General features: G+C 58.2%; 1 protein-coding gene across 1 annotated transcript; it reads right to left on the bottom strand.

The window, feature by feature from the left end:
* Window positions 1-762: 762 nt before the first annotated feature.
* LOC136571083 (Fc receptor-like protein 4) lies at window positions 763-4,136 on the bottom strand. Its single transcript, XM_066571454.1, has 9 exons — window positions 4,010-4,136; window positions 3,423-3,443; window positions 3,104-3,334; window positions 2,637-2,842; window positions 2,242-2,476; window positions 1,687-1,998; window positions 1,523-1,602; window positions 958-1,036; window positions 763-872 (listed from the first exon to the last, which is right to left on the bottom strand). The coding sequence occupies exons 1-9, from the start codon at window positions 4,134-4,136 to the stop codon at window positions 763-765; spliced, it is 1,401 nt and encodes a 466-aa protein (XP_066427551.1).
* Window positions 4,137-17,448: the final 13,312 nt, after the last annotated feature.

The following is a 17,448-nucleotide window of genomic DNA, read 5'->3' on the forward strand; positions in this document are numbered from 1 at the left end:
CCAAGAGAAGACACGGTCAGGGACATGGCCATCTCATGCTTTTTCCTTTGAGCCAGTTGGGCCACCAAGTGCCCGCTCCCCAGCTGGCACTCCTGGTCACCCGGCCACTCAGGAGCTGGCTTTGGCAGAGCATCGCACTGTCCCACAGCCAGTGTGCCACGGCTGACAGACTGATGGACAGATGGGGCCCTGTCTCACCAAAAGCAAGGCCTGACTCACCCCTGCCACACACAGCTGTTCCAAAATGTCTCCAGACATCAAACTTTTCCTGTCTCTGACACCCCGCCCTGTGCCATGGCCTGATCCCGACTGCCCTGGAAAAGGGGGAGGCTCCAGAACCCCCACAGGGCCTTTGTGACATCCTGGTGTAGGGAACATGGCAGAGGAATGGTTTGGGACAGGGGACAAGAGAATCCAGAGCCTCTTGAAGGCTGCTTTGGCCACCAAAGCAAAGAAGGTCCAGGGCCCTTCAAGATTCCTCTGGTGGAGGAAACGTGCTGGGGGGAAATGTCTGGGGTTTGTTCCCTTTTGGGGGCTTTCCCTGGAAATTGTTCCTTGTGTGACAATTCGGACACTGAACCTTGTTGCTGTTGCTGTTGGTTTTATTCTCTCTCGTTGCTGTTTCAGCAAATTGTTCTTCTCTCAGCCCTTTGGCATCTTTGTGCCTTGATGGGGTGCAGGAGGGGCAGTTTTTAGTATCAGCACAGACACGAGTGGGTACCCATGGGTGGGGACCCCCAGTGCCCCCAGTTCCCCCCAGTGTCACAGCACATTCCCGTAGATGTCACCGGGTTCCCGCGGTCGCCCGTGGGGTCCCCGCAGCTCCGCGTTGGTCACCTGGGGATCCTGGAGGGTGGTGGCACGGGGGGACGCTGCGAGAGACACGGGCTGTGGGATCTGGGTGGGGTGACACTGGTGGGTGACGTGTCCCTCTGCGTGTGTCCCCCCTGTACTCACCCCCTACCCTCTTGGTGACCACGACGTGGGTGTACAGCACCTCCCCCTCCTCTGGGGGGGCCGGGGGATCTGGGGGCCCCTGAGGGAATAAAGGGGATGTGGGGGGAGGGGGGGTAATGGGAGGTCTTGTGGGTTGGGGAAAAAGGAGAGCGGTTGGTTTGAGCCTCCCACTCACCTTTCCTGCTGCTTCCTGGCAGCTTCAAAGGAAGGAGGGGATGGGTGACTGTGGGGTCCCCGGGCCCTGAATATTATCAGGATTCCTAAACTCCCAAGGTACCCCCAAGAATCCCCGAAGCCCCCCAGAAATCATTAACCTCTCCCAACCCCCTGACCAAGTCAGCCTCAAGAACCCAAAGCCTGCCAGGGACAGAAAAACCCATCACCCCCAGGGCCCCTGAAAGAAACCCCAACATCCATGCAGGACCTTCCAGCACCTCACCATACTCCACAGGACCCCCAGACAAGGTCACAATTTTGGGGCTGTTGGTGCTTCCCTATTGCTCCCCAACTCTGGGGGCCTCAGGAGCTCCCTGGGACCCCCATCCACCCACTGTCACCCACCCACACGGTGCCACCAGTGCCAGGCCACAATGACACCCACGAGCAGGAGCAGGAACAAAAGGGCCCCACTGACCCCTGAGGCCACTGCAAGAAACAGAGGGGGACACATCAGGGTCACCCATCACCCCAGGGGTCCTGCACTCTACAGTGACCCCGTGTAAACCCCACCTATGTCTCTGTGTGTCCCTTTGTCCTGAGGTGTCACCTCCAGGGCCAGCTCAGGGCTGAATGCCCGGAACACGCGGTGCCTGTCCTGTCCCAGCTGGTTGGTGGCCACGCACTGGTAGGTGCCCGAATGTCCCACATCGATGTCCCTGAGCTCCAGGAGGGGACCCTGGGCCACCTCCTGCCCATTGTGCAGCCAGGTGAAGGTGACAGGGGCTGAGCCCACCTGCACTGAGCAGTGCAGGGTCACGTTGTCACCTGCATGCACCTGGTGTGACAGGGGACTGGGGGTGATGGTGGCATTGGCCACAGGCACTGTGGAGACAGAGACAGGGCTGAGGCCACAGGGAGGGGCTGGCAGCTGGTGTGGGGGGATAGGGACAGGGGGGATGGGTGTGGTGGGGGATTTTGGGATGGGGTCACACCACAGAGGGGCGAGGGGACAAGGGGAGTGATGGAAGAACCCAAGAAAGGTTTCAGGGGGACATGGAGGTACCCAACCAGAAGACATAAGGAGGCCATGGGGGCTCCCCATGCCCATCCCCACACTCACTGCACATCGTGACGTGGAGCCAGGTGCTGCTATTCCACATGGCCCCTCCTCAGAGTGCACCTGGCAGCTGTAATTCCCCGAGTGGGAGACCCCCACGGCGGGCACCAGCAGCTGTGGGGACCCCTGCGCATCCCCCACCACCTGCCTGTCCCGGTAGAACACGTGCAGGAGGGGGGCTCGGGGCCGCAGGGGACTGGGGGTGCTGAGGCAGCTGAGAGTCAGGGGGGACTCCAGGGTAGGCTTGGGGGGGACCCTCCAGCACAGGCACCAGAGGGGAGGGGGATTTATGAGCCTGAGTCCCTGGGGAGGGGCTGTGGAGTTGTCAGGGTGGCAGCAGTGGGTGCTCACCGTGCCCTGTCACTGTCACTGGCGCTGACTCCTTCCACCCCCAGGGTTTCACCCAGGCTTTGCAGCAATAGCTGCCACTGTGGTTCAGCTGCAGAGGGGACAGGGACAGCTCGGTCCAATTGGGGACCACCTGCAGCTCTTTCTCCTCATGGTAGAAGGACACCGACTTGACCGTTCTGTTCCGCCAGCCCCAGCAGCGCAGTGTCACCGTGTCCCCCTCCTGCAGTGCCCATGCTGGCACCTGCAGCACCAGCCAGTCTGGGGGACACAGGGGTCCTGCCACATCTCAGGCATCTGGAGGGTCCCCATGTCACAAGGATCCCCCCACTGGGTGACACCCAGCGCACCAGGTGTCCCCAGCACCCACATGGTTTTCCTCACACTGGATGCTCTGGGATGTCCTCAGAGGAGGGGACGGGCTCTGTTAACACAGGAGGTGACCCATGGTGCGGAGCCCACCCAGCGGCCTTGGGGTCTAGAGGGTGCCAGCCAGGCTGGAGACACCCAAACCCCCCTCACCATCTGAGATGTTCACAGGCAGGTTGAACCCACTGTCAGGTCTGCCACAGGTGCAGGTGCCTCTCAGGGTTACAGTGAGGAGGTCGAGTCCCTCTGGCCACCAGTGCTTCCCGTTCTTGTACCAGGTGGTGGCACCGGTGGTCCCCGAGCCCTGGCAGGTCAGTGTCACCCGGTCCCACAGCACCGCCGGCCTCCAGGGGGGCTCCACCAGGAGCAGGGTGGTCGGGGCACCTGTGGGTGACAGGGTACACCAGCCTGCCAGGGCCAGTGAGGGGCTGGGGACAACGGGGTGGGGCCATGGCATCCCCCGAGGACTCACCAGCGAGGCCGAGGGACTGGGCTGGAAGGGAGAAGGGACAGGGCTGGGTGGGGGTGGCACTGTGGGGACAGCAGCATGAGGGCACAGGGTGTGGTGTCTGTCCCCAAAAGGTCTCTGGGGGAGCATTGGGGTGGCAAATATGTCTCGAGGACAGGGACACAGCAGCCAAGCTGTGTCCCCGTGCTGGTACAGGTCACCCCTGCCAGCTCCACAGTGACATTCCCATGGCCCTGTGGCCATGGTTCCATTCCATTGGCACCAGTCCCCATGGCGCATCAACATGGTGCTTGCCCCCTTGTTCCTGTCCCTGCATCCCTGTGTCCCTGTTTCCACAGCTGCCCCAGCCCCAAGGTTCCTTCTGCCATATCCTTGTCCCCACATCTCCATCCTCCTATCCCTGTCTCCATATCCCAGTTCCCCTGTTCCTGTCCCCAAAGCCACCCCACAACTCTGGTCAGACTGGGCTCTTTGCCCTGTTGGCATTGGGGAGATCAGGGGACCCCGCAGCCCCCTGTGCCCCCTCCCCTCCCCATCCCCAGGGTTTCAGGCCCGTGCCCGGGGCACTCACCCCACAGGAGCAGCGCCACCTTCCCGGCCATCCCGGTGTCCCCAGCCATGTGCACTGGCTGTCACTTGCTGCTCTGGCCACCGCTCCCCTGCCTGGCAGCTCTTCAGATGAAGGGCAAGAAGTGAGGTCACATCTTGTCCCAACATGGAGGTGGCCCTTGGTGGGGGCAGGGTGGCCACAAGATGGGCACAGGCTGTGGGCAGGATGGGACAGCCTGGGGACATGGTGGGGGATGGTCTTGCCGGGACTGGGGGACTCAATGGATGTGGGGAACCAAGGATGTGTGTCCAGCAGAATGGGGGTCGAGTGGAGTTGGGGTCTCCATGCCTGGGGGGCATTCAGGGATGGGGGTGCTGTGGGAACATGGTCCCCAGGGATTTGGGGTCATGGTGTGTGGGTGCCAGAGCTGGGGATGCAGGGGGAAAAAGGGAACCCTCGGGAATAGGGGTTCTGGGGGAAGATGCAGCCCATGGGATGGGATCAAGGCACTGGTGGTGCTGGGCAATGTCAGTCCTGGGATGGGGGTCCCCAGGGAGGAGAGACCAAGGCAATGGGGGTCCCATGGTTGGGTTCCCAGGGGAATGGGGGTGCCAGGGATGGGCAGTGGCTGGGTGGGCACGGGGGTCACAGCTCCTTCATGGGGTGCCTCAGATTTTGGGGTGACTCAGAGCCCAGCACAGTCCCCACCCTGGGGCACACCAGGGCTGTCCTGGGAGTCTCTGTCTCCCTGCCCCACTCACCCCTGGGTCAGGTCCCCCCATTTCCTGGCTCAGCCATCCCAGGCAACACTTGATACCCAATTGGTTCAGACAAAATTACACATCCATAGAATAAAAGCAAAAATCTTTCCCACACCATTATTTTCCCAATAAAGAGCAAACTCAGCAAAAATCAATCTGGCAAGGTATAAAATAATCTGGTTTGTAGAATCCATTGCTTTCTCAACAAGACCCTCACAATAAAACACAAATCACAATGAAATGAGACTTTTTGGTCCCCTTTAGGAGCCCATTGGTGCATCCCACAGCAGCGTTTGCTTGTGGATAACACAGAGGGTGGAATGTCCCTGAGTGTCCAACAGCTCCATGGGATTGTTCCCTGCCTGCTGGGCAGCAACCCAGCCTCTAAGGAAGCCTTTTCTTGGGCCATATTTAGGAACTCTCCCCATTTTTCTCATTCCCACCCTGAAACTTGATTGACTTTCCTTGGAGGAAGGGGAGAAGCTCTGTCCATGCTTGGGACAGTGCACAGGAATCTGTGGAAATGCCCCTGTGTGCCTCAGGGTCTGATTCCCTGGTAAATCCACTCCAGCCTGCCCTGAATTCCCCTGCCTGGGCACTCCCTGCTCCTGCTGTGACACCCCTGTTCCCCAGCCCCTCGTGTGCAGCCCCTGCTCAATATTTCCACACTTTTCCCTCTTCTTTGGTGGCCAGAGCCCAAACCCAAATATTCATTCCATGATGTTCCAGAAGTCTGCAGGTTTTCTTCAAGAAGGAGCTTTCCAGTCAAGTTGTCGAGCAGATTGTTATTGTCTTTACAGTAGTTTTGTGGTTTTCTCAGTCCCTTGGGGACAGGGACAAAATGATCAATTGCTGCATTTCCGGACTCGTTCCCTCACAGCTGCCCCTGCAGGGGGGGTTTCCAGCCAGCCCTGCTCTGAAAACCATCAAAGGCCCACACAGAGCCACTGCTTGGGCTCCCTTTGGGCTTTGTGCTTCTTGCAGGGCTGAGCAAACCACAGGCAGGGCCTTTTTCCATGCACAGAATTCTCCCCTCTGCAGCAGCTCTAAAGCTGCCAGAATCAAAGCCAAGGGGGCAGGGGGGACCCTCATGTCCTGGCTGCCACCTGGGGCTGGGCAGAGCAGGGCTGGGCAATGGCCATCCCTGTGCAGTGGGGCTGGGCCATGGCTGGGCCCCACCCTTGGATGGCCTCTGGCTTCAAGGAGCAGGAGTTTGGGAGCTCCTTCCTGCCTGGGGCTCCATTCCCCAGCTGCTCTTGCCAGCTCAGATCCTGCAGGGGACGAGCAAGAATGGAGAAGTCTGGACCCCTCCAGAGCTGCCATGCCCCAGGACAGGAGCCCCTTGTCCAGCATGTGTCCCCCCTGGGACAGGATGCCCCCAGGACAGGAGCCCCCTGGATGTGCCCCCCAGGAGTGAACCTGCCCCCCCCCCATGTGTGACACTCAGCACAAACGGCCTCTTCCTTTTTCTGCAGCAGAGAGAAAGTGAAAGTGTTGGGGAGGGCACAGTTGGACACCCCCATCCCCCACAGCCTCCCCAGCCCTCCCTGCAGACCCCTCACCCCTGCTTCCCCCACCCTGGGCTTCCCCCAACCCCTTCCCTGCTCAGGTGCCCACCAGGATCATCAGGGCACAAACTGGGGACTTGTGAAATTGAGGGGTAAAATAATGGAAATGGAAAAAAAGAGAGGGAAAAGTCCCTGGGGGCTGGGGGGACACAGACCCAGAGCACCTCAGAGTCTGTCTGGAGTGACCCCCGGGCTGCCAGCACCTTGTGGGGGCAGGACTGGGCCCTGGGTCACCCCAAAATCTGAGGCACCCAGGGAAGGAGCTGTGAACCACAGGCTCACCAAGCCACTTCCCATCCCCATGACCTCCATTCACCTGGAAATCAAATCATGGGACCCCCATTTCTTGTGTCTCTCCCCTCTGCAACCCCCATCCCAGCACTGACATTCCCCAGGATCTCCATGGCCCAGCACCCTACTCCCAAGGAACCCTCTCCAGTTCATTCCATCCCCTGAAATCCTCCTTTCCCCAGGACCTTGATTCTTCCAGAACCTCCATTCCCACGGGATCCCCTATTCCCCCAGCAACCCCATCCCATGACCCAAAATCCCTGGACCCCACGTTCCCCTGTGACTCCCATCTCTGAGTCCCCCCAGCTCTGGGAACCCCCATTCCCATGGCACCCCCATTCCCAGGGACTCCTCCAGTTCAGGACCCCCATTCCCTGGCACCCCATCCCTGGCTCCCCAAACCCCTGAGCTCCCCACTCCTGGGAAACCCATGTCCCACTTTGTCCACCCAGCCTTGTCCTCAGACTGTTTGCACCCTTCCCACAGCTGTCCCCATGGCCACATCTCCATGATCCTGTGCTTGTGGCCACCCTGCCCCCACCAGAGGCCACCAACACGTGAGGACAAGACCTGACCTCACTTGCTTCCCCTTTGGCCAAAGAGCCACCACCCAGGGGACAGCCACCCCCGGCAGCGAGTGACAGCCAGTGCACATGGCTGGGGACACCGGGATGGCCGGGAAGGTGGCGCGGCTCCTGTGGGGTGAGTGCCCTGGGCACGGGCCTGACACCCCAGGGATGGGGAGGGGAGGGGGCACAGCGGGGCTGTGGTGTCCTCTGAGGTCCCCAAGGCCATCAGAGCCAGAGCATGAGGTGCCTGGGGTCGTGGGGTGGCTTTGGGGACAGGGGAAGGGGGACAGGAATGTGGGGACAATAACAGGGGGTCAGGGATTTGGGGAGGCAACATGGGGCAGGTGGGGGTGACCTGTGCCAGCACGGGCTGACTGTGGCATCCCCAGTTCAGGGGTGCCCACAGTGTCCCCATGTCCTGCCTGAGCAAGGGGTGGCCGCAGTGTCCCTGTCCCCGAGGGGTCCATGTCACACAAGGACACTTTGGGCACATCCCCCACACCCCCTATCCCTGTGCCTCTGTCCCCATGGTGCCACCCCCACCCAGCCCTGTCCCTTCTCCCTTCCAGCCCAGACCCTCGGCCTCGCTGGTGAGTCCTCAGGGGATGCCATGGCCCCACCCCGCTGTCCCCAGCCCCACACTGGCCCTGGCAGGCTGGTGTCCCCTGTCACCCACAGGTGCCCAGACCACCCAGCTCCTGGTGGAGCCCCCCTGGAGGCCGGAAGGGCTGTGGGAACGGGTGACATTGATCTGCCAGGGCTCGGGGACCGCCGATGCCACCACCTGGTACAAGGATGGGCAGCGCTGGGGGCAGCAGGGACGTGACCACCTCAGCGTCACCAAAGGTGGCACCTACAGGTGTGACAGACCTGGCACCGGGCACAGCCCTACGGTGACAGTCTTACATGGTGAGGGGGGTTTGGTTGTCCCCAGCCTGGCACCTGCAGGGACCCCAAGGGCTCTGGGTGGGCTCTGCTCCATGGGTCACCTCCTGGTGTGACCAGAGCCCATCCCCTCCTCTGGGGACATCCCAGAGCATCCCTGTGCAAGGAGACTTCTCTCTCACATTGGGTGGCTCCTGGTGCCTCCTGGTGCCATCATGACCCTCCTGATGGCCCTGGTGTGACAGGACCCCTCTGTCCCCCAGACTGGCTGGTGCTGCAGGTGCCAGCACGGGCACTGCTGGAGGGGGACACGGTGACACTGCGCTGCTGGAGCTGGCAGAACAAACCACTCACAGATGTGTACTTCTACCACGATGGGAAGAAACTGGAGGGGCTCCATGATGGGACTCTCTCCCTGTCCCCTCTGCAGCTGCACCACAGTGGCCGCTACCACTGCACGGGCCGGGTGGTGTCACAGTGGAGAGAGTCAGAGTGGGTGACAGTGACAGTGCACAGTGAGTGCAGGGATGGGGACAGGGAAGCCCGACATCCTCCAAGGGCTTCCCTAGCACTGCCTGAATCGTTCATCCCTCCCTTTCTCCTCCCTGGGTCACCCTAAATTTCCCAAGTCCCTCTTGGTTTCTCCCAGTACTGCCCAGTTCTCCCTGCACATCCCTCATCCCTCTCTTTGTCCTCCCCAGCCCTCCCTGGATTCCCCACCCCTTCCAAGGTCCCTGCTCCACCCTCTGGTCTCCCTCCCTTCCCTGGGTCCTCCTGCCCATCTCTAAACCCCAAATCATTCCCTGAGGCTCCTCAGTCTCTCATCTGGTTCCCCATCCCTGCCTGGGTCTCTCCCCCTTTCCACAGGGTCTTGCCATTGTCCCCAGGTCCCAACGTGCCTCCCAGGGTCCCCTTCTGCTCACTGAGATCCTCTCTGCTCTCCTCCAATCCCCTTCTTTCCCCTCCATGTCCTCCACCCCTCCGGGGTCCCCAATCCCTCCTGTGGCCCCCCGGAGGGGTCCCGCTCTCGGGCGTGTCCATGTCAGCACAGCCCCCTGGGGGACAGGTGGCACTCGGGGACAGCCTGGTGCTGAGCTGCATGGTGTACATGGGGACAGGTCCCCTGTCCTTCTCCTGGCACCGGGAGGGCTCGGGGGCACCGCTGGGCATTTCACCCCGCCTGGAGCTGTGCCACATTGGGGACAATGACAGCAGCCAGTACCGGTGCCGGCTCAGTGACGGGGACAGCGTGGCGAGAGTGACCCCATGAATGACACCATCCTGGGTGAGCGGGACCCTCGGGCTGGGGATGACCTCACCCACGACACCCTCCTCCCACCTTTCTTTGTGCCAGCCCTGTCTGTGTCCCCACAGTGCCCGTGGCAAATGCCACCATCACCCCTGGTCCCCTGTCACACCAGGTGCGTGCAGGTGACAACGTGACCCTGCGCTGCTCAGTGCAGGTGGGCTCAGTCCCTGTCACCTTCACCTGGCTGCACAACAGGCAGGAGGTGGCCCAAACCAGCTGGGACAGGATGGGCACCGTGTGTTCCGGGCACTCAGCCCTGAGCTGGCCCTGGAGGTGACACCTGGCTCACCCTGGGTCACAGGTGGGGTCCCACAGGGTCACCAGGGAGTGCAGGACCCCTGGGGTGATGGGTGACCCTGATGTGTCCCCCTCTGTTTATTGCAGTGGATGCAGGGGTCTGTGGGGCCCTTTTGTTCCTGCTCTTGCTCGTGGGTGTCATTGTGGCCTGGCACCACTGGCACCATGTGGGTGGGTGACAATGGGGGGACGGGGGTCATGGAGAGAGGTGGGAAGAGCCCCACAGAAGGGGGGCCATAGGGTGGCACCCACAGCCCCTGACTTGGGAGGGGCTGAGCCCCCAGTGTCCATGGCTCAGAGCCCTGGGGAGCTGTTGGAGGGTCCTGCAGGGATGTTGGGGGTTCTATCAGGGGTTCCCCTCCCTGCCAGGCTCGGGGTTCTGGGGTCTCAGTCCGTTGATGCAAGTGGGGTGGGTCAGGGATACTGGGGGGGGCCTGGGGAGGATTGTGTGTCTGGTGGTGGTTCAGCATTCCCAAGGGTGGATGGGGGCCCCTGGGCCTCCAAAGTCACCCCTCCAGTTTTCATTTGCAGATGCCAGGAAGCACCAGGAAAGGTGGGTGCCCCCTCCAGCCATGATACACCTTTTACCCAAACCCCCAGCACCTCCCATCCTCTTCCACACTCCCCCTTATTCCCACAGGGCCCCCCAAGACCCCCTGGCACCCCTGCTGGAGGATCCTCAGGTGACGTACATGGAGCTGCACAGGCAACCGTGGGAGCCCAGTGACATCTATGACAATCTACACCAAAAGTTGTGATGCTCTGGGAAGCAGGAGGCACTGGGTGACACTGGGGGTGCTCCCTCCATGGCTCCTGTGGTTGCCCATCCTTCCAAGGGAGGTGGTCATGGGTCAGGGGGAGGCTACGCAGGGCACCCTCTGCTCCCCATTTCCTCTCCCACTACCCACAAAGGGCTCCCCCATCCCTTTGCTCATACCTGCAGGGGCTCCCCAGCCCCATCCAAGTGCCCAAGTACCCTCAGGGACTGCCCCATTCTCTCCCCACAGTGCTTGCAGTACACCCAGGGCTTCCCCATTCCCCCTCCCACTACCCCTGTCCCATCCCACTGGAAAAGGGGGAGTCAGGGAGGATTCTTACTGAAAGGTTTCTCGGATGAAAATGAAGCACAAACACGGCAATATTACATCTGAGAACTGTTTATTGAAAAAGGAGGTTAAGGGTTCTTACCGAAGAGGGAGAGAAGGGAGTAGAAAGGGAAAAGGACAGAGAGAGAAACAGAAGACAGGGACAGCGTTACCGCAAGAAGCCCGGGCGCTCTGTGGGCATCAGCTCGGCAGATGGAGTGTGTGTGCTTCAAGCCAGGGCGAGCCCTCATGGCTTTTGTGAGTGGCTGGGCGTGATTTCCAAGGACGGCACCTGCGTGTCTCTGGCATTGCGAGCGATGGCTGCAGGGGCTGCTGCGGGCTGGCTGCGGGCTGGTGCTGGGCACTGGTGGCTCTGGGCTGGCTGCCGCGGGCTGGGGCTGCCGTGGGCAGGTGCAGCAGGCTCGGGGCTGGGGGCAGCGTGGGAAACGCGGCAGAGGCGGCGGGTGGGTGCAGGCAGCATCCGCTCCATCGGGGAAGCAATGAAGGAACGTCCAGGAGGGGCAGGAATGAGCTGCCTTGGGGAAGCAGAGGAGCACGGAAGAACAGGTGCGGACAGGGAAGAAGGTCCACCGGGAGGAAAAGGTGAGGAGGGGGAGTATCGGTGATAATTTTGCCTGACAACTGGGAGGAATGATGCATCTGACTCCATCTTTTCAGAAGGCTAATTATTTACTTTATTATACTATATTATTCTATATCATATTACATTACATCTAAACTGAATCTGCCAAGCATTCAACTGCACTCCACTGCACACAATCTCATGACTGTCAGCAAACAATCCCACCAAACACACAGCTGGATTCAATTGGTCAGTGAATCAAAACACTCACACCAGAATCCAATTACCAATTCCCTTCAGGTAAACAATCTTCCACAATGCATTCCACTTGTGAAAAACACAGGAGCAGTAAATGAGATAAGAATTGTTTGGATCATTCTTTGCTTCTCTCCCTGCTTCTCCCAGGTTCAGAGAATGTCAGTCCCACAGGGGAGGAGGGCCAAGCTGACCCTCTGAGCAAGCCTCTGATCCCTCCAAGAAACCCAAATCAAAACGCTTCTGTTGTGTCACAGTTTGCTGCTTTGATTTGCGAAGGCTCCTCCCACAGCCCGATTTCCTGGGCATTTTTTCCCAGACATTTTCCCGGGCATCTGTCCCACCAGCCTCTGGGGGTCCCTCACAGCCAGATCACTGAAGCTTTCTCTCCCCTGATTCTCTGTTGTGTGAAGATTTGCCAGGGACAGGGTTCCCAGCATGTGTTCATTTTTCGCCTCATGTGTAGCAAATCTTGAGACATAAATAAAATTCAGATTTGTTCCTCTTAACCCCAGTGTGCTTAGTGGCTCTGCAATCCCCCTCCCAGTGCTCCCACTAAGGTGGCTTACTGGTGCCCAGTTCCAAGGGGGTACAGGACCTGGTTCCCTGCTCCTGGGACAAAAATGCAGCTCTTTTGTTAAACGGGCAGAAATGGTGTTTCTTTGTTCTGCTCTGTCAAGAAAGCTGAATAAGGTGGGAACCTCCCCTGAATGGAAAATACAACCCCCATCTTTCTGACCTATTTTAACTGTGAAATTATGGGGCTTTTAGGTAAAAATGTGGGAACAGGAATAAGAGTTCTTTACTGGTATGTATTGTGAGAAACAAGTTAATGGAAGTTGACTTTTGCTGGATATTTGTTGTGTTCTGTCTGGCTTATTCCAGTTTTCCCCCCCATTTGTTTGTTGGTGGTTCGGTCGGGAAATCCCCTACTCCGGTCTGTTATATGTCAGTCTCCTAGCCCTTCCCCCGTTTCTATGGTTATGCGAATGTATCTAAGTTTTCTCCACCCCAAGCTCCCTGCCTATCACCCGACGACCCATCCCCTATCTCCAGAAACTTCTCTCCAGGGCGTTAGGTGGTTGGTCAGGGGACAGGCCCCCCCCCCCCCCCCCCCCCAAGCTCGTTTCATTTGTCAGATCTACTTGTCATCCAAAGCTGTACCCACCCCTGCTGCATCTCAGTTGGTTGTTGTATGTTGCCACCCCTACCCACCCCCTGTGTTTATAAGCTCATGTCTTCCACATTTTCCCTTGACTTCCGAGTGTCACCCCGCCCTTGCTCTTCCCCCCGGTTGAGTCCAATAAACTCAACTTTGTTTTTCCCTGGCCTCGGAGTCCTCCCTTCTCTTCGTGTGCTTCGTGATTGTGCTCGTGAGGCGTCCGTGGACCCACCAAAGCGCGGACCAGACCTCGAGTCTGGCAAGCGCTCCTCCACTGCGGGCTGGGCTGGTGAGCTCGCCAGGCACCCTTTCCATCTACAAGCCAGCGCAACCGCAGATATTATATGAATTGATGTTACATTATTGATGGTATTGTTGATTAAATATTGTGCTGTTGTTGGGACAGTGATGTGTATTGTGGAGAGGCTGATGTTGTTGGGGTGCCCATCCAAGGGTGGGGCCCAGCCATGGCCCAGCCCCACTGCACAGGGATGGCCATTGCCCAGCCCTGCTCTGCTCAGCCCCAGGTGGCAGCCAGCACCTGAGGGTCCCCCCTGCCCCCTTGGCTTTGATTCTGGCAGCTTTAGAGCTGCTGCAGAGGTGAGAATTCTGTGGGGGAGAAAGGACTGGCTGTGGTTTGCTCAGCTCTGCAAGAAGCACAAAACCCAAAGGGAGTCCAAGCATGGCTCTGAGAGGGCCTTTGATGGTTTTCAGAGCAGGGCTGGCTGGAAACTGCCCCTGCAGGGGCAGCTGTGGGGGAACCAGTCTGCAAATGCAGCAAGAGATAATTTTGTTCCTTGCAGAGAGGTTCTGAGAGAGCCTCAAAAAACTTGCAAATCCCACAGCACTCTCCTCAACAACCTACCTGGACCCTCCTTGTTGAACAAAACTTGCAGCCTTCTGGAAAACCTCAAGGAAAAAAATGTTTGGGTTCGACCTGTGTCCACCAGAAAAGAGGGAAAAGTGTGGAAATACCGAGCAGGGGCTCTGCCCGCAGCCGTGGTGGGGCTGTGGCGAGTGACCCTCTGTGGATTCCCGGTGGCCCCAAAGCTGCTCCATCCCTGCCCTCCTCACCTAAGTGAAAGGCTGAGGGTTTGCAGGAATTGTGGTGTAAAGCCACCAGAGGTGCTGATGTGGACCCGAGACCTACCTGGGGTCAGGCCCTGCCTTCCTTCCATTCGGGATCATGGAGAGCGGTCGCGGGTGTTGTGCAGGGCGTGTGCCTGGCCCCGGGACACTGCTACGCTGCCACTGGGCACTGGGATCCAACCTGCTGCCTTGGCGGCTTCTGCCCGCTGCCGGCGGTGGTGCCGGGACCGATTGGTGGCCGTGAGTTTGCAAAAGGAGCGATTTCCCCTCCTCCCTCCCGGCCGAGGCCGCCATGGCCCCTGAGGGGATGGAGCTGGAGCGGGGCGCCCCCTGCTGGCCGGGAGTGCTCCCTGCAGCGCCCCCTGCTGGCCGCGGTTATAACTGCCACAAAAACCAACAGTGCTGAGCGGGAGGGAAAGTTCTGCGTTTGTGTTGTTGGTTCTCTTCTGCTTTATAAATTTCCCAGTAAAGAGCTGTTATTCATTCTCCAACACTTTGGCCTGGTGTCCTCATAATCTTGGAAATTAAAAAACATTTTTGACAGGGGTCTTCTTTCCATTCCAGGAATGTTCCCATTTTCCTTGACAGATATTTCTCATTTAAACGAGTTGCCATCTCCTGGTTTCCAGCCTGGATGTGAAAGACAACCCAAGAGGAGACACGGTCATGGACTTGGCCACCTCATGCTCTTCTCCCTTTTAAGCCAATTGGGCCCCCAAGGGCCCTCTCCCCAGATGGCACTTCTGGTCACCCGGCCACTCCGGAGCTGGCTTTGCCTGAGCGTCACACTGTCTCCAGTGTGCCATGGCTGACAGACTGATGGACAGCCAGGGCCTTGTCTCACCAAAAGCAAGGCCTGACCCACCCCTGCCACACACAGATGTTCCAAAATGTCTCCAGACATCAAACTTTTCCTGTGTCTGACATCCCACCATATGCCATGGCCTGATCCCAACTGCCCTAGAAAAAAGGAAGCTCTGGAACCCCCACAGGGCATTTATGACATCCTCGTGTGGGGAACATGGCGGAGGAGGTGTTTAGGACAGGGGACACGAGAATCCAGAGCCTCCTGAAGGCCACTTTGGCCATCAGAGAAAGGAAGATCCAGGACTCTGCCAGTTTGGGGGAAATATCTGAGGTCTGTTCCTTTTTGGGGTGTTTCTCTAGAAATCTCTGTGTCACAGCCACCCATGCACCTCATCCCTGTGGCACATACACCTTGGGGACAGGGACACCGAGGCCACCCTGGGCTGAGGCAGAACATGGGGACACTGTGGACACCCTGGGCACGAGGACACCAAGGACACAGCCCATGCTGGCCCAGGTCACCCCCACCAGCTCATGATCCCATCCCCATGATCCCATCCTCATGGCCACATCCTCACGTTTCTTGTCCCCTTCTGTCCCTGCATCCCAGTTCCCTTGTCCTTATCCCCAGTGCTACCCAAGCCCAAAGGTGCCAGTCCCCACATTCCTGTGCCCACATCCCCATCCCCAAATTCCTGCCCCCTGTTCCTGTCCCCAAAGCCACCCTACATGCCAAGTCCCATCAAGGTCCACTGTGGGTACCATGGACTGCCACTGCTGGCCTTGGGGACCCCAGGGGACCCCGCAGCCCCCTGTGCCCCCTCCCCTCCCCATCTCCGGGGTGTCAGGCCCGTGCCCAGGGCACTCACCCCACAGGAGCAGCGCCACCTTCCCGGCCATCCCAGTGTCCCCAGCCATGTGCACTGGCTGTCACTCGCTGCTGTGGCCACCGCTCCCCTGGCTGGCGGCTCTTTGGATGAAGGGCAAGGAAGCAAGGTCACGTCTGTCCCCATGTGTAGGTGGCCCTTGGTGGGAGCAGGGTGGCCACAAGCTGGGCAGAGGCTGTGGGCAGGGTGGGGACAGGCTGGGGACAAGGCCGTCCCTGGGTCGGTGGGACATGGGCTTCCCAGGATCAGGGGGGCTCAGGGGTTTTGGGGAGCCAAGGATGGGTGTCGAGGGGAATGGGGGGTCCCAGGAATGGGGTCCCTGGAGAATGGGGGTCCTGAGGAGGGGGAGTCACAGGGTATGGAGGTGCCATGTGAATGGGGGTCCCCAGGGCTGGGGGGACTCAGGGATGGGAGTCCCTGAACAATGTGGGCTCCAGGGATTTGGTGTCATGGTTTTGGTTTGCTAATTTGAGATATGTCAGTTAATGTATTAAATAGTGTAGTGGGTTCAGTGTTGGTTAATTATTAGTGCATTTATGAGAATGTATTTATTTCTTTTTTGTTTTGAGATGAGACTAGGAGAAAGGTTAAGTAGATTTAAAACTTTAAAAGGGTATATAGAAAAAACTATTAATTGTAATAAATTTTAATAGTAATAAATCCCTCTTTAGGGGATTGGTGTGCCAGGGATGGGGTGTAGGGGAATGGGGGGTCTGGGAGAATTAAAGTCCTGGGGGAAAGGGGGATTTCAGGTGTTGGAATGAATGGCAGAGGGTTCCTTGGGAATGGGGTCCTGGGCCATGGAGATCCTGGGCAGTGGCGGCCCCGGGATGGGGGTCCCAGGGAAGGGGAGACAGAAGGAATGGGGGTCCCATGGTCAGCTACCCAGGGGAATGAGTTTGCCAGGGATGGACAATGATGGGATGTGCATGTGGGTCACAGCTCCTTCCCTGAGTGCCTCAGATTTTGGGATGACCCGGGGGCTAGCCCTGCCTGCTGGATTGCCCATGATCTGGGGGGGCAACAAGAGGGGATTCAGAGGTGCTCTGAGTCTGTGCCCCTCCAACCCCTAGGGGCATTTTCTGTTCTTCATTTCCATTTCCTTCCTTTTATCCCTCAAATTCCCAACCTCCCAGTTCATGCCTTGATGATCCTGGGGAGCTCCTGAGCAGGGAAGGGGTTGGGGGAAGCCCAGGGTGGGGGAAGCAGGGGTGAGGGGTCTGCAGGGGGGCTGGGGAGGCTGTGGGGGATGGGGGTGTCTGACAGTCTGAAACCCCCCTGCAGAGGCAGTTGAGAGGGAACCAGTCCGGAAATGCAGCAATTGATCACTTTGTCCCTCTCACCAAGTGTTATAGATACATATTATATTACTGGATTTTCAGAAATATTAAAATGGAATTTACATATGTAATGTTAAAGTAACTTTGTTACAAAGATATAGTTTTTATTTCTGTTGTTAATTAAGCTTTGTGAAATAGCTGATTAAAGTATCCTTGTGTTAAAATGCCTGCTTGGATGGTGTAACATCTGATGAACACAGGATGAGGACACCTGCTACAGATATGCCAACTATCAGCACCCTTCCTCTGAAGACAGTGTGGACCCAGGCACAGAAATGAAGGTGATGATAAGAAAGGACTAAAAGCACAACCAAGGAATAATGCTCTAAAAAGGCGGATCCAAGGAGGAGCCATGCTAAACAATTCTTGGAACGTAGTTTGGGGAAAAAGTTTTCTATGCATAAGAGTCTATGAATATGCAACAGGCTGATGTAAGGGAAAAGGTATCTATCTCTTAGGAGCTATCTCCTAAGAGAAGTGTGCTCTTGGTTGAGTGCCAAGATGCTCCCAGCCATAACAACCTTTGCTCTATGGTCCTTGTCTCCTATTGTCCTTTGTTAAACTTCTAAAATTTTCACAGGAGAGAGAATG

Source organism: Molothrus aeneus, unplaced genomic scaffold, assembly GCF_037042795.1.
Source record: "Molothrus aeneus isolate 106 unplaced genomic scaffold, BPBGC_Maene_1.0 scaffold_60, whole genome shotgun sequence".
NCBI lineage: Eukaryota > Metazoa > Chordata > Aves > Passeriformes > Icteridae > Molothrus > Molothrus aeneus.